Source organism: Pectinophora gossypiella, chromosome 29, assembly GCF_024362695.1.
Source record: "Pectinophora gossypiella chromosome 29, ilPecGoss1.1, whole genome shotgun sequence".
In the NCBI taxonomy this organism is placed as follows: Eukaryota; Metazoa; Arthropoda; class Insecta; order Lepidoptera; family Gelechiidae; genus Pectinophora; species Pectinophora gossypiella.
The window spans coordinates 421,693-447,655 of NC_065432.1; the positions used below are offsets into that span (position 1 = coordinate 421,693).

The following is a 25,963-nucleotide window of genomic DNA, read 5'->3' on the forward strand; positions in this document are numbered from 1 at the left end:
TTACGCTTTTACTTCATAGTCATAGTTTATATTTGACAAGATCGAAAGAAAGAAAAATAAGTATAGGTGTATGACGTTGTTTCTTTCTCGTATTTCAACTGTTGTTATTTGTAAGTTATAAGTTACATGTGATTTTTATGAACGTGCTCTCATGAGTGACGTTCAATGTAGCCAACATGACCAACTTACAAATAAATAGAGCTGAGATTTCAATCATATTTTGAAAAATATCGGTTTAATTGCATTGAAATATAAAATTTTTATTCACAAATAACTGCATTAATACTATAATCATGAATTCATTCTAAATAGCTTAGTTTCATTATAAAAGCTAAAATATTTGAAATTTTAAGATAAAAATTTCCTTTTTTTATTTATAAATAAATAAGACAATATCGATTTCGGTTGATCAACCACATCACTAGCATTACACAACGTCGCCATTTTGCCACAGAATAAAATTGGTATTATGGCGTCGTATTTTCTCAGATAATAAATTGAAGTTTTAAGAGTTTTTGATATCTGTGGTAGAAAATGGATAACGATATGGTATACTGTTCGTTTGTGAGTACTCACTATATAATCTGTAAATGTGGCGATAATTTTCCTAGTGAAGAAACTTTGAGGGAACATTTGGAGAAAGATCATAATAATAAAAAGAAGGAAAAGGTTTGTATTCGTAAATTTCGTATTATTTGTAAAGGTTAATTGTTTGAATTGCCCGCGAAAATTTCGAAAGGTGTTTCGTAATGTTGAATCTTCGTGCGATTTTATTTTTTACTATTTTGATTAGGTATTAGTCGCTTCCTCAGACCAATCTTGGTAAATCATAGCCCATAATTCATAGCGGCTTCGCGTTATCTAATTGGTTGACTGATTGTGATTTGATTATTGTAGTTTTGCAAAAGTTAAAATCACGCCCGTAACCCATACTGGGGTAGACAGAGGCACAAATCGTGATTATATAGTTATTTTGCTACATAAGTGTTGTCTTTCATTGTGGAAATCCCGTTTTTGATTCCCGGTGGGGACATCACAAAAATCACTTTGTGATCCCTAGTTTGGTTAGGACTTAGGACATTGCGGGCTGATCACGCGATCGTTCGAATGTAAAATCATGCGTGCTTCTGAACGCCAAGCAGTAGATTCCAGATACCCACAATTTACTTAACAAATTATTTGTTTAATGAAAATATTCGGCTGCACGGCTTTGCCTTTGCCTTTCCCCAAGGGGTAAACAAGTTTAAAAGAAAATAATGAAAATAGCAATGAGAAATCTATATTGTCTGTTACCAAGAATTTTGTTCAACAAAACTAGAGTTAAAATTTTAAATTTGAATTTCGAACATAAACGTTAAGAAAAAGCCTTCTAATGCAAGTTTAGATAAGTAGTTTGAGTTTAAAAAGAATATTTTTTGATAATCTTTTAAGTTCTTAGCTTTATTAGCGGTCTAGATTTATTGTTAATTTTCTCAATTTTGTTATTTAAGTATCACTTTTCGGCCAATGGTCTAGCAACCAAAGCCGTAAAAACCTTCTAATACCTACCTACCGAAACAATACCGAACCTACCTATTTCTTTTTTTTGCGTAAACGAAACTTTATTTTTTTCAGGCTGAATCGAGCCAACCGAGCTCTAAATATGTATACATTATAACTCCAAATAATATCAAAGAAGAAACTAGAATCAAAGAAGAAGAAGTAAGTATTACTTAAAAACATGAATGCCAGCCGGGAGGTGTAAGTGTAATAGGGACACAGCCACACCTCAGACACTTCATACAAAACACCTTGTTTTACACAGACACTACACATTGACGTTACGTGTATTGACGTGTAAAACAAGGCGAATCAACCCGGGCGAATCAAGCTGGTATGCAAGCCGTTTGACGTGTGCTGTCAACTTAATTCTGTCGGGTTATTGGCCAATGTAAAATTTTTAGACGGTTGTTTTTAGATTTGTGCTTAAAATTGACGTGTGTTCCGTTTATGCTTGTCGATTACCCGTCCCTTTCCTTTTCGGCGGATAAGAAAATGACAGATATAACTTAAAATAAAATTAGATGGTATCTACAAGAATTAGCACCATTATTAAAGCAAGATTTTGTTTCCAAAATCTAATGGAAAATCTTTGTATTCATATTCATATTTAATTTATTTCAGCCTCTAAACGACGATGTTGATATAAAACAGGAAATAATATACGAAACGGTGAGTATACTTCTTCTTACACTCACGACTATAAATTCCTACTGGGGTAGTCAGAGGTACGTTCACGAGCATTAATATGTATACACTTTGGTACCATGTCACATTAACTTTTTTGACAAATTGAACTGTAAGTGGCTGCAAGTTGTCTTTGATTACTTGTGGCTCTGCCCACCCCATTTGGGATTACGGGCGTGAGTTTATGTATGTATGTATGAACTGTAAGTCTCACTAAATGTCAAATATGTTAATGCGACAGACTCCTAAAGTGGGTACATTATATTGCTCATGACTGTACCTCAGACTACTCCAAAGATATAGGGTTATGTTTATATTTAATATACATAAAATCTCATTTCCCACCGGGGTAAGTAGAGACTATAGAGTTCCATTTGCTTCGATTCTGACACACTTCTCTTGCTTCCTTCACATTCATCAATCGTTTAATCTCTCTCTCTCTTTATTTAAGAGCTGCGCTCTTGTCGGTGGAGTAATCGTCTCCATTTTCATTACTCCATAGATAGGGCGTGTAGAAGAGTGGTTGCTCCAATCGCCTTCCGTTCCGCAGTACACCGACCAGTTTCTCAATCGGTGCATGATGTTCTAGCTAGAGCCCTACCAGAATCCAGTTCCTCGGCCTCCAACCAGCACTGATACCGCTGCTGGCCGGCATCAGGGGTGCGTTTTTGGAGTAGCGGCGCCTAAACGTTTAATACGCACTTCTAATTTATTTTTTCCTTCAGGAAGAGGTGGCTGACGAGTACGTGGTCCCACAGAGCGATTTACCAGACCAGATACTGCAGTATGAGTACCAGGGACAGGAGGTATCGCCTCTAGAAGGTACGAACACATTCTTATTCCATGGTCTGTGGTAGCCTCATCAGTCTGTGAATTACCAACGCCATCAACCCTGGTGTCAGGGTTATTATTGAGATGCCAAAGGCTCCTAACATGGCTCATGTAACGACTACTCTAATCATCATCATCATAATCAGCCCATTAACGTCCCCACTGCTGGGCACAGGCCTCCCCTCAATCAACCGGAGGGGGTATGGAGCATACTCCACCACGCTGCTCCAATGCGGGTTGGTGGAGGTGTTTTTACGGCTAATAGCCGGGACCAACGGCTTAACGTGCCCGAAGTACGGAATGTATGTGTGTATAAATTATGAGGAGCTCGGTGGCGCAGCGGTTAACGCGCTCGGTCTGCGATTGTTGAAGTTAAGCAACTTTCGCAAAGGCCGGTCATAGGATGGGTGACCACAAAAAAAAAGTTTTCATCTCGAGCTCCTCCGTGCTTCGGAAGGCACGTTAAGCCGTTGGTCCCGGCTGCATTAGCAGTCGTTAATAACCATCAAGCCGCACTGGGCCCTGATGATGATGATGATGTGTATAAATTGAAATAAATGTCTGTTACAGTGGAGCTGGCATGCAGCCAACTGACCTTCAAGAAGGAGCAGATATTGGACGAGGAGGTGATACTGGGGGAGGGGAACCAGGAGCATGATTACGATAGGGAGCTGGTTAAGGACGAGTTGTTCTACTGCGAGAAGGTACGCCACTTCACTGCTTTAGTGTAGCCTTCTATCGCGAGCGTTGTGAGGTGGAATACCAACCTCATCAACACTGGTGTCAGGGTTATTACTGAGCCGCTAAAGGCAGGCAAAGGCGCAAAGACGGCCCATGTAACGATTACTCACTTTGGTCTGGTTAGGATATTACAGGCTGATCACCTGATTGTCCGAAAGTAAGATGATCCGTGCTTCGGAAGGCACATTAAGCCGTTGGTCCCGGTTACTACTTACTGATAGTAAGTAAGCAGTCGATACTTGAGTTACGTCATGGGCATATGGTGCCTGGCTAACAGGGTTGATGGGGTCCTGACAACGCAGATTATAAATAGCGCAAATTGCTATGCTTTTTTTGTTTTCCAGTGTGGCAAGTCATTCAAATCGGAGCGGTCAGTGAACCTGCACGTGGCTCGGATGCACACCAAGTCCAAAGCGGAGCGGCAGGTGTATGAGCTGAGCAAGAAGGCGGTCTGCAATGTGTGCGGGAAGAAGTACGCGGTGAGAGAGAGAGAGGGAGAAAGAGAGAGAGGGGGGGGGGGGTAGAGAAATTGAAATTGGCTGTTACTTTTCCCACTTTTGAATTATGGCATAAATCAAAACAATCGTAAGTCAGAACAAGCGTAAATCAAAATTGGCCAAATCAAGTCTAAACTGGTATAAGCCAATAGCGACATAAATCAAAGGTGGCATAAGTTGAAACTGGCATAAATAAAACCTAGTAGAAATCATAATTGGCATAGATCTAATGTGGCAAATACAAAACTGGCATAAATAAAAAAAAAACGGCATGGATCAAAATTTAAATAAATAAATTGAAAAAAATTGGCATAAATCAAGTCGCGCAGGTCAAAACTGGCAAAAGTCAAAAGGGGCATAAATAAAATAACAACATAAATCACAAGCGACACATCAAAATATAAATAAATGTATAAAATTTGTATAAATCTGAATTGGCATAAATCAAAAGTGGCTTATATCAAAAGGGGATTCTCTTAAAATGCATAAATGTTACTGTCATAATTTTAATTATCATTATCCTGTTTGCATAACGTTTTTTAGCATAATAGTATTTTCCCATATAATATCTAGTAGTACTGGTTTGTTAGGTATAAGTGATTTTTGGACTAATATTTGTTGGTATAAATTTGATTCGCAATATGTATCCATAATTATTTTTTAGGATAATAGTGTTTTGTCATAATTTTTACAAGGCATAACAGTAGGTTAGGGTGCGGCGGGGGTGGCCCATGGGCCACCCCTACGCCGCCGGCATGTTTATCTTACACACGTATAGTATACCAACAGCATGAAATAGTGTCAAAAAATATAAAAAGTCACAATCATGAACCAAATGCAGCCAGGGAAAAAGTAAGTTTCGAAAATGTTCAAAGATGTGCCAAAACTTTCTTTAATCCGAGTATAGTTTTTATGTTTATTATAATTATGCTTATATCATTATTGTCATTAATTATTATGCTTATAGTAGTTATGAGTTTCAAAATTATGCTTAATAAGTTATGACAAATTAATACTATATAATTAATACTACTTGTCCTAATAATAGGACAAGTAACAGTATGCCATGGTAAATTATTACATAAAATTTTATGAGTAAAAATAGAGAACCTATCAAAAGCGACAAAAGTTAAAACTGGCATAAGACAAAACTAGCATAAGTCAAAATTGGCATTAGTCTAACTTATCATAAATCAAAACTGGCATAAGCCAATACTAGCATAATTCAAAATTGGCATAATTAAAACATGGCACAAGTCAAAACCGGCATAAATCAAATCTGACGTAAATCAAACTAGCATAAATCTATCATGGCATAATCAAACATGGCATAAGTCGAATACGGCATAAGTCAAAATTGACATAAAAATAGGTAATTATCACATTAAATACGCGTTACTTTAGTAAATAAATAAATTATGGACAGCGCCATCTATATTTTTTTGGGGAACGTAGCATAGAAAGTTCCTCATTGATAGTCATGAGCTTGTGTGTATGATGTGTGATTTATATTTTGTTCCAGTCGAACGCAGCGCTCCGATATCACCAAAGGGTGCACACTGGGGAGAAGCCATACCAATGCACCATGTGCCCGAAAGCTTTCACCATGCCATTGTTTCTACAGGTAACGGATCTCTTTTAAAAATAAGCCTGCCTATCTTTTGATATTTTTTTCTTTATTGACATAAAGGGCCCCATATATGGTACGATTCGTCTGTACGATCGATCTGATGAAAATCGTGACGATTGGTCGCTCATGACGCTCATACAAGTAACGATTGGTCGTAACGATCGATCATTTATTTATTTGAAACTGAAGTATAAACACGTGTTATAATAATTCAATACGTGTCTAATAAAATGGAAAATTAACTTCTTTTCCTTACCTATGTGGCGGTTACTTTGATTCGGCTACAAAACAAAAAAATAAAGCAACAAACAAAAGAAAAAAGGGTGTGACGACCGGCGTCAGAGTGAGACAAAATAGAATCGTTGATCGTAAAGACACACACTGTCGATTCATCGTTACGATATGAATATCGTAACAAAAACCCATGCAAGCATGAATGCATAGATCTTGTTGACATGTCTGGCTTTCGGACTCTAAAATCCGGGGTTTTCACGCGTCTTGTCCTGTTTTCAAAATATTAGAGATGGCATCTACTCATTGGCATGTTAATTTTCAGATTCATATACGCACACATACGGGTGAACGGCCTTACCAGTGTTCAGATTGTACGAAGGCATTCAGCAATAAGGCTGCCTTATTGCGACACGACAGGGTAAGTGGCACTTTTGATTTAAAAAAAAAACTGCAACTCAAAAAATATAAATGGCGCTGTACATTGTTTCGTTTTTTTCGAGGACAGAACGTCTACAGACGTTCCGATTCCAAGGTGTCATACTACCTATTATGGACCATCAATGACCCATGGACTCTGTCCATGAAAAGGTTAACCTTCTAATTCCATGCATAACAGACATTTTATGGGAGCCGTGGTGGTCCAGTTGGTCCCTTGCCTCTCACTTTGAGGACGCCGGTTCGAATCCAGCACAGGCCTAAACCGGTCGAATTTGTTTTAGAATTCATGTTTGGATCATAAATGATAAACACGTGCTCAGCGGTGAAGGAAAACATAGTGAGGAAACATTCCCGAGATATGTATGCATTTTCGGCGGTATGTGACCTAACCTGCATTGGGCTGGTTTTCCCTTCGCGGATTGAGAAGTCAGACAGGCAGTCGCTTCTGTTAAAAACCGGACCTGTGGAAACTTCAGGTTAGGTTTCCGGACCCTGTGAAAAACGGGATAAAGCTGAACAGATATAATTAATTATTCATCTTTTATCTTTTTTTTATTGGTATAGAATCATAATCAGAATCATTTATCCAACTTAATTATCATGGATAAACCTGTATATTTAACATTTTTGAACTACACAATAAGCTTCTTCAACTTGAACGTTGCTGTTGACATCAACCCTAGCCGTTCTTTAATAATAAAAAAAATACGGTCGTATTGAGAACCTCCTCCTTTTTTGAAGTCGGTAAAAAAAACAAAATATTGATCTACATATGGTCAGCGGTATGCACGGTCTGGTCAGACTTGGTCTTTGACAAAGGCTCAAAGGTCCAAACTTCAGGTCTGCCAGCGAGCAATGGAATTTATTTATTTATTTATTTGTTGCATGTCACATGGTGGTTCACAGTTCTTAAAGTAAATAATGTACAAGCATGTGACACCCTGTAAGGGCACCGCAAAAGTATTCCAAGAATAACTTAAAACTAAAAAAATATAAACAATTTTTTACATTAATAACTTTAGAATTTAGAAATTATATAATATATACTACCTACTTATACTATTATTATTTTTAAGTAATTATCAGTAATAAAGCTTTATTTTATATATTTAGATAACAATAATATTATATTATTTATTTAACTTATTACAATCATTAAATAGCTCTTCTATCTTATAAAAGGCTTTATTTAACAAATACTTTTTTAGTATTTTTTCGAAACAGGAGAATTTCTCTTCCTTTATGCAACCAAGGACCGTACCTTGAGGGATAGAGTTTTTGATATTGATTTTGTCTGATCTTACATGTTGTATTTTCCCGGTGTTAAGATCAGTATTCTCTATGTCTACATATTGCACACGTTTTGAGAGATATGAGGTTAGCCACTGGTGTGCTATTCCTCTTACACCCGTGTCGTATAGTTTGTCTAGAAGTGTATCGTAATGGAACGCAGCATGTTGGGTTTGAAACTGACTGATAGTGTCAGAAACATCACGCTTCGTTCTAAGACTCAAATTGCGGACGTGGTCCACGCAGGCGCCAAGTTGAAGTGGGATTGGGCAGGTCACGTCCGTCGGATGCCTAACGACCTGTGGGTTAAGATCACCACAGAATGGTCTCCGAATAGAGAGAGACGCAGGAGCTGCAGACCGAGGCGGAGATGGCGCGACGACTTGGATGCTTTCCTGGAAGGCTGGCCGGAGGAAGCACTGGAGAGAGAGTCCTGGTAGAAATGGAGGGAGGCCTTTGCCCAGCAGTGGGACACTTTAGGCTAGATAAGATGGTCAGCGGACCGGCTCAGCTGTAGTGCTCTGCGCGTTAAATATAATAACGCCTTCAGGGGGTTGTTGGGGCTGCCCTGGCGCTGCAGTGCCTCGGGTATGTTCGCCTCCTGGAGCACTGATGGCTTCCAGGCTGTTCTACGCAAGCGTGTGGCTTCTCTGTGGGAGCGAGTGCGGGGCAGCAGCAACAGTCTCCTGAAGGTGGTCTCACAAAGGATGGACAGTCCCATCCTCACTCACTGGATGTACATGCATGTGACATCCAATGAAAATTATAAATTTTACTAACTTAGATATAATCTTCAATTACTAACAAAATATGGATAAATATCTGAAATAAATATTTCATTCATTCATTATAATTTGAATGTTCTTCAGGTACATACTGGTGTAAAGCCCTACGCCTGTCCGGAGTGTGGTAAAACCTTCACGCAATCCAACTCCATGAAGCTGCATGTCCAGACAGTCCACCTCAAGATGCCCGCGCCGTACAAGAGTGCCGCGAGGAAGTTGAAGTGCCTACGACGGAATCAACTGGTAAACAATTCTGTCCAATCATAATTATCTTATCGTGTGGGTTGTGAGGTAGAATACCAACCTCATCAACCCTGGTGTCAGGGTTATAGTTGAGCCGCCAAAGGCCCCTGACATGGCTCAGGTAACGATTACTCACTTACATCAGTAAATAGTACCCGGGACCAACGGCTTAACGTGCCTTCCGAAGCACGGATCATCTTACTTTCGGACAATCAGGTGATCAGCCTGTAATGTCCTAACGAAACTAGGGATCACAAAGTGATTTTTGTGATATGTTCTTCAAAACACGCCTAGGCCGAAATAATGCTAATTTTCTTTTTTTTTTCAGATTGAAATGCGCACTGATGCGGACAAAAGTGGAACCAAACGTGTTAAAGTGACGACCAAAGATACCAATATCTCCGGAGCTAAGGTATAACTCCTGGCAAACTTCTTGAGCATCGAGTGTCGTAGGGGGGAAAGTTTGCGCACGTACACTTCCGTGCAAAAAAAATGAACTTCTGATTAATTTCTTAAGTTCATTAAAAAAAAAACAATTATTATATTATTTAATCATGTAAATAAAACTAAACTTATATTATTATATAGTTTATTAAAACTTATATCATATTATTATATTTAATAAAAAACTAATCGTCAGGTAAGTATAATATTCCTTCCATGAGGTTGAAACCAGCAATACCAGAGCTAGTGCTAGGTTTTGGATCTGTAGACATAGACCTCGTGCTAGTAACTAATTCTTAAACTTAAACAAATGAGCAATAACAAAAAAAAACTAACAAAAGAGCAATAACAAAAACGTGACAGTTTCACTGCACGCAAGTGTATTCGGGAGTCAAAGGGACGAAGACAGAGTGCGCGGGGGAAGTATCGACTGATCTACCAATAGCCGGTCGATGCGGGACTCACCCGCCCCCGCGCCCCGTACCGCACCACCAAAGAGATCTAAAATTCGGTTGTGCGCAGTCAAGGTCGATGCTCAAGAAGTTTGCCGGAACCTATACTAATTCTAAAGTTATGTAAGAAAAAACAGTTACATTAATGAGGGAATTTACAGGCTACGTTCCCAAAAAAATACAGGGTGTTAGTGACATCGTAACGAATACTGATGTGGATCAAGTGGATTTTCCTGTCGGAAAATTCATGAATAGTGTTTTTTTTTTATTATTTTACGTTCTATTATTTTGCGACGGAAAATTCCTCTTGACGTCAACTCAGAATCATGGCCTGAATCATCACTCAAAGTTTTTGTTACGATCTGAGGCCTGTTTAATAAAACTTACAATTGTAAATTACAATGACAATTTGATGTACATTGCGGAGTGTGTGATAACGAATACTTCACAGTTTCATATTAGATACGTAATGAACACCAAATTGTCGTTGTAATTTACAATTGTAAGTTTTACTAAACAGGCCCCTGCTCATAGTAACACAAACGGACGTTTACTGATTGCAAATATACTCATAGAAAAAAATAAAAAATAATCACTACCACCTTGTATAATAAATCTCGTGTTAAGTTTTGAGACGAGATATAAAAACTTATTTTATTACTAAAGAGTGCTGGCAGGTAATTTTATACTTTTTAAATTTTAAATTTGGAATGTTGGGAATATCTAAGCAGTTTTCTTTTATATTTTTTCATTCAATATAAAAATGGCGCGAACGAAAGACTTGCGGTCGACCGTAGTTTGCAATCTGTGTTTTTTTTTGCGGCCTGGAAAGTTTCATTGTTTTTAATTTGTCCTTGCAGTTAAAACTGTTGGATGCTGACACGGAATATGTGGTCGAGGACATAGGTTACCAGGACGCCGCGGAAGGAGGAAATGACTACATGAAGACCTTCGGAAGACCTAAGTATTTATGAAACGACACTTAACACTAATTACTGGGGGGTTATAAAGGCCACATAGAAGCAATTCATCTGAAAAGCAAAATTGCTATTTCACATTTGCGCATATAAATGTAAGTGCGCAATGGCGCCGATTCCGATACGCACCGTCTAATTTTATTTTAAGTTATACCTGAAGGATTATGGGCATAAAAGAATCAAATTATAAGAATAGACTTGGATTTGATTGGGAGCAAGCAAAAAATACAACACGGCAGATATATAGTATTCGCTCGTATTATAATGTAAAATTTGATTTGTCATACTTTTTAATTGGACAACAAGAATTTAAGCTATGTAATGATATAAATTATGTTAGCTGTAAAGTATGAAAGTAACAATAAAATAAAATATATTCGTTTACAAATACTTCAACAATATCTGTCATTTTCTTATCCGCCGAAAAGGAAAGGGACGGGTAATCGACAACCATAAAATATTTTTATGCCAATTGTTTTTTTTTTGTAATTTTATATAAGTTTAAAAACCCTTCCAAAATGTTATATTGGCCAAGAACCCGTCAGAATTAAGTTGACAGCACACGTTAAACGGATTGCTTGTCAGCGAGATGCCTATTTTATTCGCCCGGGTTGTTCATTCATATTCAAAATAACAGTTGTCAATTATCCGTCCCTTTCGTTTTCGGCGGATAAGAAAATGACAGGTATAACTTAAAATATATTTTTTTTTGGAAAGGGTTTAACGGCTCTGGCCTAGTAGCCTTTTAAGCCTGTCATTAATTTAACGTTCACTTCACGCCAAGTTCACACAACAAATCACATCATCACAATCACAGTTCGAATTCGGAGTTCAACATAAATTTGTACAGCGGCACAAAGTATTTTACATCTGATAAAAGTCCATCCAACGTGTGTGGCACGGGCGCACCTTCGGTGACGAGGGCTAAATCTGCTGCCAATATCAATCTATGTAAGTTGAGTTCAGGACATCTCATCACAATATGCTCCAAGTCAGCCTGATCATGGCCACAGGCTGAACATGAATTAGGAGGTGTTACCAGGAATCGGGGCTATTGCTATTTTAGATGAATTGTTTCGATGTGGCCTTTTTACCACCCAAATCCTTAATGTTGAATATATGATGTTCAAAATGCCTATTATTTAGTTTTATTGGAAGACTTATATTTGTAAGTGTCAGTTAAGTAAATTCTATTAAAAGTTACATAAAATGAATAGTATTTTATTTTTATTTATTTATTCCTTAAACTAAATAACATTGTGTTGGAATGTTTTACAACAATAAAAATATATATTTGGGTGAATCTCAAAATTTCAAGTTTGGTGGCGAAATTTCATATTATTTTTTCGTGAAAAATTGGGTTCCGACATGAAAAAGATCCAAAAGGATCCTCGGTTCCGACATGAAAAAGGAAGTTTTCAATTCCCAATTTTCCCAATTTCCCCAATTTTTCACGAAAAAATGATATGACAGTTCGCCACCAAACTTGATACATTTTGATATTCACCCATTTATTTAAGTATACAAAAGTGTAAGGTCAATTTTAATCGAGTAAAATATTTACGAGTCATTGCAACACTGGCCGAAATTAAAAATAAAAAAGATAAAAATCTTTGAAGGCGGGAGATTGTTGTTTGTTTTGTCGGACGGGGATTTTGGTTAGAGTTTAGAGGGAGGTGGAAGAAAATTTGATTGGTTTACTCCGCCCCGCGCCAATGCGTATCGGGCGCGGAGGTAAATTTACCTCACCCCCTCTGGGTCTGACTTTAGTCTGAATTGACGTAAGCCGCTAAAGAGTAAGGGGGAGAGAGTAGGACAAAAGTTTTTCCAGTAGAGTACAGTCATGAGCAATATAATGTCCCCACTTTAGAACCCTGTCGCACTAACATATTTGACATTAAGTGAGACTTACAGTTCAATTTGTCAAAAAAGTTAATGTGACATGGTACCAAAGTGTATACATATTAATGCTCGTGACCCGTACAAATACACATACTTAAAATAAACAGCCTATATACGTCCCACTGCTGGGCACAGGGCTCCCCTCAATCAACTGGAGGGGGTATGGAGCGTACTCCACCACGCTGCTCCACTGCGGGTTGGTAAAGATTAAAGGATTTGTAGCCAGAACCAACGGTTGAACGTCCCTTCCTTAGCTCGGAAGTAATAAAACAAAAAATATTTTTGTAATAAACTTACACGTTTATTAACTACTTACAGGATTGTTTTTTTTTCTGAAAAAAAAAATGAACAAAATTCGAGGCGAATTTCTACAGCCCATCAAATGTACAATTTTACCGACTAGTTACCTTCTTTTAATTAGACATTTTCTAGAAAAATTACAATCTAATTCTTCATTTTTTATATAAAAATCGGCGAAATGCCTTATATGAAAAAAATAATATAAATACAATAAAATAAATCAAATATAAAAAGTAATGTCGTTTTCGGCAGTGATACATTTTTATTATTATTGTAGAAATGGTAGGAATATTAAAATATTATTTTGAACGCGCGATAAATGCTACACACATAAAAATATTATAACATAGCCGGATTTATAAAAGAAAAATATTTTTCTAAATTAATTTAATCTTGAACCTTTTTTTATTTAATGAAACTTAAATAAAAAGTATGAAATTGAACACGAATAAAATAGGCATTTTTTACATTATTAATTAATTATTTTATTTTTTTATTAATTATTTTTTTTTATAAATAAATAAAGACTAGTGATGTGTACGATTATTGCTTTTGTTTTTCGACTAAAATTAATTAAATATTGCACCTAAACATTAATAAAATTTATTGGATAAAAAATGACGTTTACTATAATTGCTAGGCTTAAAAAAATTAAGCGGCGGAAGAAAAAAGTTTGTATGAGGCATGTCAGGTTTGTATTTGTAACATTTTTTAGGTTTTGACTGTGAAAAACCCCATTTTTGGTGCTAAAAAAAGATTAGTTTCTTAGTTGACAGGACAGAAAAGTAGTCCTGTTTAATTATTAATCGTTTGGAATGATGATATTAATAGCATGAAGTAACACGTTACAAAATAAAAAGAGGGTCCCTCGCCATACTAGAAGAGTAGGCGCCGAAACGCGCGTAAATAGAGTGCCGATGGTGAGAATTTGTACTAACTGTCAAAGCGTTCATATGATACGGCACACCGTCACTAGATGGAGCTTATTGCCATATGTAACTGTTAAGTAGACTGTGTGTTGACAATTAAATTAAACGACGCTAAATACAAGTATAAAAATGTATTTAATTACTTTAGATTACAGCGAAATAATTATATGACGAATTAATAAACAAGCGCGCGTGCGGCGGCGGCGGAGTCGGTCGAGAAGTGGGCGCGGACGCGTGGCGCAGGGGCGCAGGCGCGTAGCTCGAAGGACCAAAATGTTAAGTAGACTGTGTGTTGACAATTAAATTAAACGACGCTAAATACAAGTATAAAAATGTATTTAATTACTTTAGATTACAGCGAAATAATTATATGACGAATTAATAAACAAGCGCGCGTGCGGCGGCGGCGGAGTCGGTCGAGAAGTGGGCGGGTCCCGCGCAGCGCGGCGCTCCTGTCATCTGGCTCTTTGTATCGCGCATGCGCGCGCGTGTTGGTGTTGCCAACAGTAACCTTATAAGTCATATACTCGTAGCGACATCTAGTTACTCCGAGACGAAATAGATAGATAAAAAGGGTCCCAAACTATAAAAAGAACGCCATTGGTACTAAATCTAAAACGAATTATTTATATAGAATTCCTGGTATATTTATTTTATCCTCCACCTTTCTGATCCTTTTTCTTTCCTAATTCCGCCTTGTTTTACCTACGAATCCGTTTCCCTATCTTTGTCTGTGGCAAATGCGCAAGACGCGCGAAGCCAAAACCTAAGAAAAAAAAAATCTAAAACGTATGGAACGGGGGTATTATTTTTGCATGCTCGCCTTCACTCGCTTGTAAAACTTCAACAAGCGCAAATATGTACTTGTTTCATCTTGCAAATTACAAGTTCGAGTTGATGCGCTATGTGAAATGGGTATTTGTTTTCGAACGTGAGTTGGATGCGAGCGATTAAAAAATGAGACTCCAGACATATTAATAGTAAACGTCATTGTTTCCCGCCAAATTGCAAAATAGCGCAAAAATTACAATAATCACTATTTAAAAAAAATAGGAAACATTTTTTAAGACAAAAATACACAGTTTTCATAATATTAAAATCTAAATAGCATTATCACTAACACTTTTATTGCTTACATTAAATATTAACTACTTAAATATAGTTAATAAATTCATTTATGGGATGTTTTTGTATGAGAAGAAATATTCATTTTTCAGCAATGGAATTGGGTAAAAATCTTTTATAAAAACGGAGCATTTTGTTATAAATGTTATGATATAATAAAATGTTATTGATAATTATGTTTCAACAAAATATGTTTAAAATAACACGACACATTTTATATGAAATGTTTCTATATTTTTTGTATTTTTTCCAATTGAGCATTTTTTGCTATTTTCTGGTTAAAAATATAAACTAAGCTAGGCGGGTGCCAAATTCCATCAATGATAAATATATTTTGATATAATATAATTTTGTGTATGAATGTAAATATTATATCCTGTTATGTATACCTACTACTAGAAGAATTAATACAAAATTATAAAACGATTTGAAGTAGATTTCAGATGTAGCAAAGATTGAAAAAATAAATAAAATTTAATTCTCGTCAAAAAATCGAAACACTTCCAAATTTTTGTTCAACAAAACACGTTAATTTTTAAATCTGAATTAAAAACATTAAGAAGTAAGACTTGTGATATGAGTTTCACTGTAAAATAATGTTTAGTTTTTTTTTCATAATTTTTAACTAACGAAACGTAAACGTGCGAAGCGTTTCGGTATTTTTGATGACAAATGTATAACGCAAAATGCTCGGCTGAAGCCGAGTCGAGTGGAGTAATTTTCAAAACATCTTGTGTTAGACAATCCCATCTATAGAGAAAAAATAAATCGAAAATGTCGGATTCGGTCGGTATTTCACCCAGGCTCTTGTCAAACCGGGACGAGCGTGTACGTATTACACCACCGGGCCCTCTCCTTGTCCATATATTTTTTTATCGTCATGTAACTTACGCCATCTATCCGAAACATTAAGTATTAATATTTCCTTGGCCGATAAGTCTACAGTTAGTTGGATTTTTCGATTTATTTTTCTCTTTCCGAGTTTCTTTAAGCACAGGTGAGTGAAGACATTTCAATCAAGTCCAATATGTCAAATAAAAAAGATATTTATGAAAAATATGAACTATGTCTAAATGTAGTTTATTTTGATGATGACTAGATTACATTTTGATGACAGTTAGGAGCTAATTTCTAAAAAAATACTTTAGTTTGACGATACTATCACTAGATGGCGCTAGTGGACAATTAACTTATTCCGTCTCAGATATGCAGTCTCTGCTTACCTCGGCGGGAAATAGGTGTGAGTTTTTGTAATGTTATGTATCGCCGCACAAAATTATACTTAATATTGCCATCTAAGATAAATGCCTTTTTAAAACAATCAAACTTTGTAAACATTTGTGAATTTGTTGAAATCAGCTCTTAACTTTCACGAGGAAGTGGGCAACAGTTGAAAGATGGTTAGAATTCAATAGTCGATAAATATTTAGAATTCAATGGTCAATCCGAAGTAGGTATTAGTCTCTTTCATAATCAGAGAAATTAGGCGGGAGTTGCCAAGCGGACGCGTTCTTCTCTGTCAAAGTACATGAACAATCCGTTCGTGTTTATTGTGTGACGGTTTTGTTTTAGATAGGCTTTATAGAGATATAGAGATGTTGTAATTTCGTATGAGTGTGCGGAGGTGATAAATGTGTGCTGCACGAGTATACCTCTCGCTATCTACTCAGCCTGTATCTACCCACTGCTGGGTACAGGCCTCCTCTTTTTCACGCCATCCTTTCCGGTCCTGTGCAAGTCTCATCCATTGCTTTCCGGCATACCTCACAATGTCATCCGATCCGGCTGGTGGTCTGCATTGTACCCCTTGGCCACCATTCAGTAACAGCCTTACACCATCTCCACCTAAGCCTAGCGATTCGTATACCTACATCTTCGACTTTAGTACGTTGCCGAATTTCGACGTTTGGTATACGATGTACCAGGTGGATGTGTATACTCACCTCCCGCAAAAAGTGGCAGAAAAAATATAGTGTAAATCTGGCCCAAATATAACAACCTCCGTCTGTAATTTCCCTGAGGTTTCATTTAACAAAAGCCCTATTTTACGGATTTTAACAACTTAAGGTATTTTTTAAGAAAAGCAGGATTTCATTTCACAATTAATTTGAAATATTCTAACCGTTGCCCGCTCCATGAACGTTATATTTGGGGTTTACAAATTGATACGTTAATATTTACACATCCCTAAACAAGCCTGTATAGTCTAATACGAAAAAAACCGAAGCGCAGTCTCTAAGTCACAACACTTCATAATCTTACAATAATAATAAAAAAAAAACCATTGGTGTCATCTCTAAGATCGTTTTACGACTTATAAAAAGAAATAAAATTTAAAAAAATAATAATTATCAAAACCCTAAACGTCGATTACAAATACAAAATTCGAAAATGGAATGTTTGCGCGCGCTTTTCCTTTCTCTTATTTGATTGGTTGGCGGTCGGCCAATCAGGGTCGCGCTAGAGTGTATAAGGCGAGCGCGGCAACGGTCGTGCTCAGTTTGTGCCTGGCGCTGGACGCGAACATTGGTGTGAGTTCGTCGGCGTGAACTGTGTGCATCCCTCCCAGTGTGTGGAACTGGAATATGTCACTCACCTGAAAAAATAATAACCAAGTCAATGAATGAAGTTGCAGGCAGGTTGCTGTAGTCGCGCCCTCCTTTTCATGGGACAAAAAAAAATGCTTTTATAATTTTTTTTACATTTAGAAATGCTCACATCGAAGCAAATCATCTAAGAAAGCTATTATATTGCTATTTGACATTTGATTGCATTGCGCAGTTACTTTTATATGCGCAAATGTCAAATTGCAATATTGCTTTCTTAGATGAATTGCTTCGATGTGGCTTTTTAACCCCCTCCCCCCACACTAAAATCAATTTAAAAACATATTTTTTAAACAACAGTGTTTTATTTACTATAGTCAAGCCAATCAGCTCGCGAGACCAAACACTTCAGGTCCCCGATACCGACCCCGCCGGCGTGGTCGACGATTTCCCTCATTCAGCGCTTATCGCTATCGACCCACTAGGGTCGATTAATTCTTTCAAATATTTTTCCTCTCAGACGACGCCCTGAGCCGAGGTTCGCACCCAACTGGGCACCCTCAGGCCTGTTGTCTTAAACGTTGTACCGGGTGAGAGCCTTCAGCGCTCCCCATTTGTCCGGCCAAGTAGTTAATGCCATCTGCGGCAAATCTACAATAAGTCATGTCAAAAAAAAAAACCTGTCGTGTTGACCTGCACCAAAAAGTAATAAATCTTAAATGCAGTTTTCGCTAACACAGTTGTCTCGACCATTATAGACGGCGATACGGCTCACCTATCACGTTGGTCTAACAGAAAGCTTGGTGAGGTGTGGGTACTTAGTTCATCTTGCGATGGATGTACCTCTGACTACCCCATTGGGATATAGTCGTGAGCTTATGTAATGTTATATCTTTTTATTTCTAGAGTAGGTACTAGGTAACTAAGAACCTTACCTCATTCCACCCGTATCTATTCTTAGCCTGCACTATAGCTTCGTAGACCGCGCCGGCCTCCAGGCCGCGCAACTCGTGCGCAACCTTGTGAGTCAATGACCCCGCCGGCGCGGGCGCAGGGATCACCACGTCGTGCCAGCGGCCCGGCTGTTGGAACGATTCGTTTATCTGGAAGAGGGGGTTGGGTTTATAATTGGTTTGTGAAGTATTTTGTAGGCCAAGAAAGAAGATACGCACAGCTGATAGTTAAACGGTATACTAAAGACTGGCTTAACCTTTTTAATTGATCAATAATGATGGTTGGTTTTCAGAGGTATGTGACCTAACCTGTATTGGACTGGTTTTCCCTTCGCGAGTTTGAAGGTCATACAGGCAGTCGCTTCTGTAAAAGCGGACCTGTCAAATCTTCAGGTTAGGTAAGCGGACTCAGAGAAAAACGGGATAATGCTAAGGGAATAATAGTGAAGGTCGGTGAAAGGAGTCAACTGGTTCCTCAGGCCAAACTTGATTATAAGACAAAAATGATGTTAATGCATTGACTTTAAGTGGCAAGTCTTAAAAAACTAAATAATTTGATCAATGTACAAGGGTTGGTGGAAAGGATCGACTCGTTTCTTAGGACAAACTTATTACTTGGGGTAAAAATGATGCAAATGCATTCACTTTGAGTGGCAACTTGTAGAAAACTAAGTATTTGATCGATTAATAAAGGTTGGGAAAGAAGTCGACAGCATTCTTAGGCCAAACTTTCTACTTAGGGGTAAAATTTATGCAAATGTATTGACTTTGAGTGGCAACTCTTAGAAAACTGTAGAATTGATCGATTCATGAAGGTTGGTGGAAGGAGTCGACAGCATTCTTAGGCCAAACTTACTACTTAGGGGTAAAATTTATGCAAATGTATTTACTATGAGTGGCAACGCTTAGAAAACTGTATATTTGATCGATTCATGAAGGTTGGTGGAAGGAGTCGACAGCATTCTTAGGCCAAACTTACTACTCGCGGGTAAAAATGATGCGAATGTATTGACGTTGAGTGGCAACTCTTAGAAAACTGTAGAATTGATCGATTCATGAAGGTTGGCGGAAGGAGTCGACAGCATTCTTAGGTCAAATTTACTACTCGCGGAAGAAAATGATGCGAATGTATTGACGTTGAGTAGCAACTCTTAGAAAACTGTATATTTGATCGATTCATGAAGGTTGGCGGAAGGAGTCGACAGCATTCTTAGGCGAAACTTACTACTCGCGGGTGAAAATGATGCGAATGTATTGATGTTGAGTGGCAACTCTTAGAAAACTGTAGAATTGATCGATTCATGAAGGTTGGTGGAAGGAGTCGACAGCATTCTTAGGTCAAACTTACTACTCGCGGGTGAAAATGATGCGAATGTATTGACGTTGAGTGGCAACTCTTAGAAAACTGTAGAATTGATCGATTCATGAAGGTTGGTGGAAGGAGTCGACAGCATTCTTAGGCCAAACTTACTACACGCGGGTGAAAATGATGCGAATGTATTAACGTTGAGTGGCAACTCTTAGAAAACTGTAGAATTGATCGATTCATGAAGGTTGGTGGGAGGAGTCGACAGCATTCTTAGGCCAAACTTACTACTTAGTAGTAAAAATGATGCGAGTGTATTGACTTTGAGTGGCAACTTTTAGAAAACTGTAGAATTGATCGATTCATGAAGGTTGGTGGAAGGAGTCGACAGCATTCTTAGGCGAAACTTACTACTCGCGGGTGAAAATGATGCGAATGTATTGACGTTGAGTGGCAACTCTTAGAAAACTGTAGAATTGATCGATTCATGAAGGTTGGTGGGAGGAGTCGACAGCATTCTTAGGCCAAACTTACTACTTAGTAGTAAAAATGATGCGAGTGTATTGACTTTGAGTGGCAACTTTTAGAAAACTGTAGAATTGATCGATTCATGAAGGTTGGTGGAAGGAGTCGACAGCATTCTTAGGCGAAACTTACTACTCGCGGGTGAAAATGATGCGAATGTATTGACGTTGAGTGGCAACTCTTAGAAAACTGTAGAATTGATCGATTCATGAAGGTTGGTGGAAGGAGTCGACAGCATTCTTAGGCCAAACTTACTACTTAGTAGTAAAAATGATGCGAGTGTATTAACTTTGAGTGGCAACTTTTAGAAAACAGTAGAATTGATCGATTCATGAAGGTTGGTGGAAGGAGCCGACAGCATTCTTAGGCCAAACTTACTACTTAGGGGTAAAATTTATGCAAATGTATTGACTATGAGTGGCAACTCTTAGAAAACTGTAGAATTGATCGATTCATGAAGGTTGGTGGAAGGAGTCGACAGCATTCTTAGGCGAAACTTACTACTCGCGGGTGAAAATGATGCGAATGTATTGACGTTGAGTGGCAACTCTTAGAAAACTGTAGAATTGATCGATTCATGAAGGTTGGTGGAAGGAGTCGACAGCATTCTTAGGCCAAACTTACTACTCGCGGGTGAAAATGATGCGAATGTATTGACGTTGAGTGGCAACTCTTAGAAAACTGTAGAATTGATCGATTCATGAAGGTTGGTGGAAGGAGTCGACAGCATTCTTAGGCCAAACTTACTACTTAGGGGTAAAATTTATGCAAATGTATTGACTATGAGTGGCAACTCTTAGAAAACTGTAGAATTGATCGATTCATGAAGGTTGGTGGAAGGAGTCGACAGCATTCTTAGGCCAAACTTACTACTCGCGGGAGAAAATGATGCGAATGTATTGACGTTGAGTGGCAACTCTTAGAAAACTGTAGAATTGATCGATTCATGAAGGTTGGTGGAAGGAGTCGACAGCATTCTTAGGCCAAATTTACTACTTAGTAGTAAAAATGATGCGAGTGTATTAACTTTGAGTGGCAACTCTTAGAAAACAGTAGAATTGATCGATTCATGAAGGTTGGTGGAAGGAGTCGACAGCATTCTTAGGCCAAACTTACTACTTAAGGGTAAAATTTATGCAAATGTATTGACTATGAGTGGCAACTCTTAGAAAACTGTAGAATTGATCGATTCATGAAGGTTGGTGGAAGGAGTCGACAGCATTCTTAGGCGAAACTTACTACTCGCGGGTGAAAATGATGCGAATGTATTGACGTTGAGTGGCAACTCTTAGAAAACTGTAGAATTGATCGATTCATGAAGGTTGGTGGAAGGAGTCGACAGCATTCTTAGGCCAAATTTACTACTTAGTAGTAAAAATGATGCGAGTGTATTAACTTTGAGTGGCAACTCTTAGAAAACAGTAGAATTGATCGATTCATGAAGGTTGGTGGAAGGAGTCGACAGCATTCTTAGGCCAAACTTACTACTTAGTAGTAAAAATGATGCGAGTGTATTAACTTTGAGTGGCAACTCTTAGAAAACAGTAGAATTGATCGATTCATGAAGGTTGGTGGAAGGAGTCGACAGCATTCTTAGGCCAAACTTACTACTCGCGGGTGAAAATGATGCGAATGTATTGACGTTGAGTGGCAACTCTTAGAAAACTGTATATTTGATCGATTCATGAAGGTTGGTGGAAGGAGTCGACAGCATTCTTAGGCCAAACTTACTACTTAGGGGTAAAATTTATGCAAATGTATTTACTATGAGTGGCAAAGCTTAGAGAACTGTATATTTGATCGATTCATGAAGGTTGGCGGAAGGAGTCGACAGCATTCTTAGGCCAAATTTACTACTCGCGGAAGAAAATGATGCGAATGTATTGACGTTGAGTGGCAACTCTTAGAAAACTGTAGAATTGATCGATTCATGAAGGTTGGTGGAAGGAGTCGACAGCATTCTTAGGCCAAATTTACTACTCGCGGAAGAAAATGATGCGAATGTATTGACGTTGAGTGGCAACTCTTAGAAAACTGTAGAATTGATCGATTCATGAAGGTTGGCGGAAGGAGACGACAGCATTCTTAGGCCAAATTTACTACTCGCGGGTGAAAATGATGCGAATGTATTGACGTTGAGTGGCAACTCTTAGAAAACTGTAGAATTGATCGATTCATGAAGGTTGGTGGAAGGAGTCGACAGCATTCTTAGGCCAAATTTACTACTCGCGGAAGAAAATGATGCGAATGTATTGACGTTGAGTGGCAACTCTTAGAAAACTGTAGAATTGATCGATTCATGAAGGTTGGCGGAAGGAGACGACAGCATTCTTAGGCCAAATTTACTACTCGCGGGTGAAAATGATGCGAATGTATTGACGTTGAGTGGCAACTCTTAGAAAACTGTATATTTGATCGATTCATGAAGGTTGGTGAAAGTAGTCGACAGCATTCTTAGGCGAAACTTACTACTCGCGGGTGAAAATGATGCGAATGTATTGACGTTGAGTGGCAACTCTTAGAAAACTGTAGAATTGATCGATTCATGAAGGTTGGTGAAAGTAGTCGACAGCATTCTTAGGCGAAACTTACTGCTCGCGGGTGAAAATGATGCGAATGTATTGACGTTGAGTGGCAACTCTTAGAAAACTGTAGAATTGATCGATTCATGAAGGTTGGTGGAAGGAGTCGACAGCATTCTTAGGCCAAATTTACTACTTAGTAGTAAAAATGATGCGAGTGTATTAACTTTGAGTGGCAACTCTTAGAAAACTGTAGAATTGATCGATTCATGAAGGTTGGTGGAAGGAGTCGACAGCATTCTTAGGCCAAACTTACTACTTAGTAGTAAAAATGATGCGAGTGTATTAACTTTGAGTGGCAACTCTTAGAAAACAGTAGAATTGATCGATTCATGAAGGTTGGTGGAAGGAGTCGACAGCATTCTTAGGCCAAACTTACTACTTAGGGGTAAAATTTATGCAAATGTATTGACTATGAGTGGCAACTCTTAGAAAACTGTAGAATTGATCGATTCATGAAGGTTGGTGGAAGGAGTCGACAGCATTCTTAGGCGAAACTTACTACTCGCGGGTGAAAATGATGCGAATGTATTGACGTTGAGTAGCAACTCTTAGAAAACTGTATATTTGATCGATTCATGAAGGTTGGCGGAAGGAGTCGACAGCATTCTTAGGCGAAACTTACTACTCGCGGGTGAAAATGATGCGAATGTATTGATGTTGAGTGGCAACTCTTAGAAAACTGTAGAATTGATCGATTCATGAAGGTTGGTGGAAGGAGTCGACAGCATTCTTAGGTCAAACTTACTACTCGCGGGTGAAAATGATGCGAATGTATTGACGTTGAGTGGCAACTCTTAGAAAACTGTAGAATTGATCGATTCATGAAGGTTGGTGAAAGTAGTCGACAGCATTCTTAGGCGAAACTTACTGCTCGCGGGTGAAAATGATGCGAATGTATTGACGTTGAGTGGCAACTCTTAGAAAACTGTAGAATTGATCGATTCATGAAGGTTGGTGGAAGGAGTCGACAGCATTCTTAGGCCAAATTTACTACTTAGTAGTAAAAATGATGCGAGTGTATTAACTTTGAGTGGCAACTCTTAGAAAACTGTAGAATTGATCGATTCATGAAGGTTGGTGGAAGGAGTCGACAGCATTCTTAGGCCAAACTTACTACTTAGTAGTAAAAATGATGCGAGTGTATTAACTTTGAGTGGCAACTCTTAGAAAACAGTAGAATTGATCGATTCATGAAGGTTGGTGGAAGGAGTCGACAGCATTCTTAGGCCAAACTTACTACTTAGGGGTAAAATTTATGCAAATGTATTGACTATGAGTGGCAACTCTTAGAAAACTGTAGAATTGATCGATTCATGAAGGTTGGTGGAAGGAGTCGACAGCATTCTTAGGCGAAACTTACTACTCGCGGGTGAAAATGATGCGAATGTATTGACGTTGAGTAGCAACTCTTAGAAAACTGTATATTTGATCGATTCATGAAGGTTGGCGGAAGGAGTCGACAGCATTCTTAGGCGAAACTTACTACTCGCGGGTGAAAATGATGCGAATGTATTGATGTTGAGTGGCAACTCTTAGAAAACTGTAGAATTGATCGATTCATGAAGGTTGGTGGAAGGAGTCGACAGCATTCTTAGGTCAAACTTACTACTCGCGGGTGAAAATGATGCGAATGTATTGACGTTGAGTGGCAACTCTTAGAAAACTGTAGAATTGATCGATTCATGAAGGTTGGTGGAAGGAGTCGACAGCATTCTTAGGCCAAACTTACTACACGCGGGTGAAAATGATGCGAATGTATTAACGTTGAGTGGCAACTCTTAGAAAACTGTAGAATTGATCGATTCATGAAGGTTGGTGGGAGGAGTCGACAGCATTCTTAGGCCAAACTTACTACTTAGTAGTAAAAATGATGCGAGTGTATTGACTTTGAGTGGCAACTTTTAGAAAACTGTAGAATTGATCGATTCATGAAGGTTGGTGGAAGGAGTCGACAGCATTCTTAGGCGAAACTTACTACTCGCGGGTGAAAATGATGCGAATGTATTGACGTTGAGTGGCAACTCTTAGAAAACTGTAGAATTGATCGATTCATGAAGGTTGGTGGGAGGAGTCGACAGCATTCTTAGGCCAAACTTACTACTTAGTAGTAAAAATGATGCGAGTGTATTGACTTTGAGTGGCAACTTTTAGAAAACTGTAGAATTGATCGATTCATGAAGGTTGGTGGAAGGAGTCGACAGCATTCTTAGGCGAAACTTACTACTCGCGGGTGAAAATGATGCGAATGTATTGACGTTGAAAGGCAACTCTTAGAAAACTGTAGAATTGATCGATTCATGAAGGTTGGTGGAAGGAGTCGACAGCATTCTTAGGCCAAACTTACTACTTAGTAGTAAAAATGATGCGAGTGTATTAACTTTGAGTGGCAACTTTTAGAAAACAGTAGAATTGATCGATTCATGAAGGTTGGTGGAAGGAGCCGACAGCATTCTTAGGCCAAACTTACTACTTAGGGGTAAAATTTATGCAAATGTATTGACTATGAGTGGCAACTCTTAGAAAACTGTAGAATTGATCGATTCATGAAGGTTGGTGGAAGGAGTCGACAGCATTCTTAGGCGAAACTTATTACTTAGGGGTAAAATTTATGCAAATGTATTGACTATGAGTGGCAACTCTTAGAAAACTGTAGAATTGATCGATTCATGAAGGTTGGTGGAAGGAGTCGACAGCATTCTTAGGCGAAACTTACTACTTGGGGATAAATTTTATGCAAATGTATTGACTTTGAGTGGCAACTCTTAGAAAACTGTAGAATTGATCGATTCATGAAGGTTGGTGGAAGGAGTCGACAGCATTCTTAGGCCAAACTTACTACTTGGGGATAAATTTTATGCAAATGTATTGACTTTGAGTGGCAACTCTTAGAAAACTGTAGAATTGATCGATTCATGAAGGTTGGTGGAAGGAGTCGACAGCATTCTTAGGCCAAACTTACTACTCGGGGATAAATTTTATGCAAATGTATTGACTTTGAGTGGCA

General features: G+C 38.2%; 2 protein-coding genes across 2 annotated transcripts in view; one reads left to right on the forward strand and one right to left on the reverse strand.

Annotated features, from left to right (window-relative positions):
* Positions 1-444: 444 nt before the first annotated feature.
* LOC126379663 (zinc finger protein 32-like) lies at positions 445-9,333 on the forward strand. The gene is made up of 10 exons (XM_050028478.1): positions 445-669; positions 1,615-1,701; positions 2,164-2,211; positions 2,952-3,048; positions 3,628-3,761; positions 4,143-4,277; positions 5,818-5,919; positions 6,482-6,577; positions 8,757-8,915; positions 9,244-9,333. The coding sequence occupies exons 1-10, from the start codon at positions 535-537 to the stop codon at positions 9,331-9,333; spliced, it is 1,083 nt and encodes a 360-aa protein (XP_049884435.1). The 5' UTR covers positions 445-534.
* Positions 9,334-17,366: 8,033 nt separating this feature from the next.
* LOC126379664 (lachesin) overlaps positions 17,367-25,963 on the reverse strand; it is a 36,399-nt gene continuing 27,802 nt past the window's right edge. The window contains exons 9-10 of the mRNA XM_050028479.1: positions 18,526-18,693; positions 17,367-17,640 (exon numbers count right to left, since the gene is read on the reverse strand). Coding sequence (XP_049884436.1) covers positions 17,494-17,640; positions 18,526-18,693 — 315 coding nt within the window. The 3' untranslated portion in view covers positions 17,367-17,493. The remainder of the gene's footprint in view (positions 17,641-18,525; positions 18,694-25,963) is intronic.